This window comes from Penaeus monodon, chromosome 32, assembly GCF_015228065.2.
Source record: "Penaeus monodon isolate SGIC_2016 chromosome 32, NSTDA_Pmon_1, whole genome shotgun sequence".
Lineage (NCBI taxonomy): Eukaryota > Metazoa > Arthropoda > Malacostraca > Decapoda > Penaeidae > Penaeus > Penaeus monodon.
Window position 1 is genome coordinate 11132464 of NC_051417.1, and position 1550 is coordinate 11134013.

The window sequence follows — 1550 nt, forward strand, 5'->3', positions numbered from 1 at the left end:
CAAAAGCTGGAAATTCGAAGTCAGTGCAGAGAGCAAGACTGCTCACCCACAAGGAGAGTGGTGTTAACTCAAGATGAGAAGAAACTGCCAAGTACCAGGAATGATGTAAGACCAAGAGAGTTATTTTGGTGATATCCAAGTGCTCCTTCAGTGAAAGAATGTTTTTATTACACAATTTTAATAATAAATAACTAATTGAAGTATCTGAGAAAAATTATGCTTAATACCTTCCTGAGCATGAATAATAATAAATGCTTACATATGTTGAAATTTCTTTAATAAGAGAAAGAAAAAGGTTTAACTTTTGTGCCATGAAATTTTTCTCATTCCAACTATGAGAAAAAAATTATTCAAATAAGTAAATGCTTAAATCCACTGACCTGTAATGTGTTTGAAAATCTCATAAACCCGCTCAGCACTCAGGGTCTGCTTCTTCTCCTGTGTATCTTCATTGGTATGCTTCCACTCAGCAATCAATTCAAGGCCAATTCTCTTAATATTGGGCTGGTAGCGGCCACAACCTCCATGGCCTGCCCCTTTCTTCAGAGCGCCAGGATCATCGGGGTCCTTGCCCACATCAATCTCATCTCCTCCCTCACAAATCATTTTGCCTTTGCACAGGTTGTAAACATGCTGAAGACGCTTGCGGGGTTGACCCTTTGACTTAGTGACAATTTCTCTGATTTTAGGGTATTGCTGTGGAGGAAATATAACATGGATTACTAAAATTCTCAGGTTATATACTACTGTCATTTTAACAGTTTCCCATATGATAATCTAATAATCTAGGACATTTTTTTATCAGAAGCATATCTAACTAATCCACACCTTATTATCCTATTTAGAATAACGCAGTTGTGACTTACTGCATTGAAAAGAAGTTTACTGCAGTAGAAACAAACACAACGCAAAATTTTCATTGTTTTAGTCAAGAATCCAACATGATAGACTGGTTTTGCCAAGTCCAAGTGTCCAAAATGCCCTGGACAATCTGTCATGTTCCCAGCACATGTTGTACAACGTGTATTCCTATCCAGGCAGCCCTGACGAGGATCCATCAAGCCACCCAACTTTGGCCGACCATTTTCATAAACTTCTGCATATTTGATACCTCCCTCAGTAGCTGACATTCGACGCTGTGGAAAAAAAAGGAAAAAAGTTAAAATAGACCCTGACTGGATGGCTCACAATACTGATCATTCCACTCATTGATACAATTTTTTTTAGCAGGTGAAGCTTTTGTGAAAAGAATTTAGTAATAAAAATCCAAGTGCTTACAATTTCATCTGGACTCAGAATGCCAAACTGTATCCTGCGGACAGTCCGCAGGGGAGCTTTGCTTTCCATCGCCATCTTGGAGATGGCTTCAGTTCGTGAGGTCCAAACTCAGCAGTCTCCTGAAATGTGAATCAATTTATTTACTTGCCTTTTCCAGTATCAACTGGTTACCTGCATGTAAATTCTTTATCTCTACCCATTTTAATTTCTAAAACTAAAAGCATAAACAATCTAAAAGTGGAATGACAAAGGTTATCCAAATAATAAATAGA

General features: G+C 37.9%; 1 protein-coding gene and 1 pseudogene across 1 annotated transcript in view; both read right to left on the reverse strand.

Annotated features, from left to right (window-relative positions):
- The window catches only part of LOC119593499 (DNA-directed RNA polymerase II subunit RPB1-like), a gene marked incomplete in the record, with an annotated part of 11004 nt that extends 9577 nt beyond the window's left edge, over positions 1-1427 (reverse strand). Inside the window, 3 exon segments of the mRNA XM_037942449.1 lie at positions 381-696; positions 867-1136; positions 1279-1427. Of these exon segments, the coding sequence (XP_037798377.1) occupies positions 381-696; positions 867-1136; positions 1279-1353 (661 nt within the window).
- LOC119593549 overlaps positions 1367-1550 on the reverse strand; it is a 17928-nt pseudogene continuing 17744 nt past the window's right edge.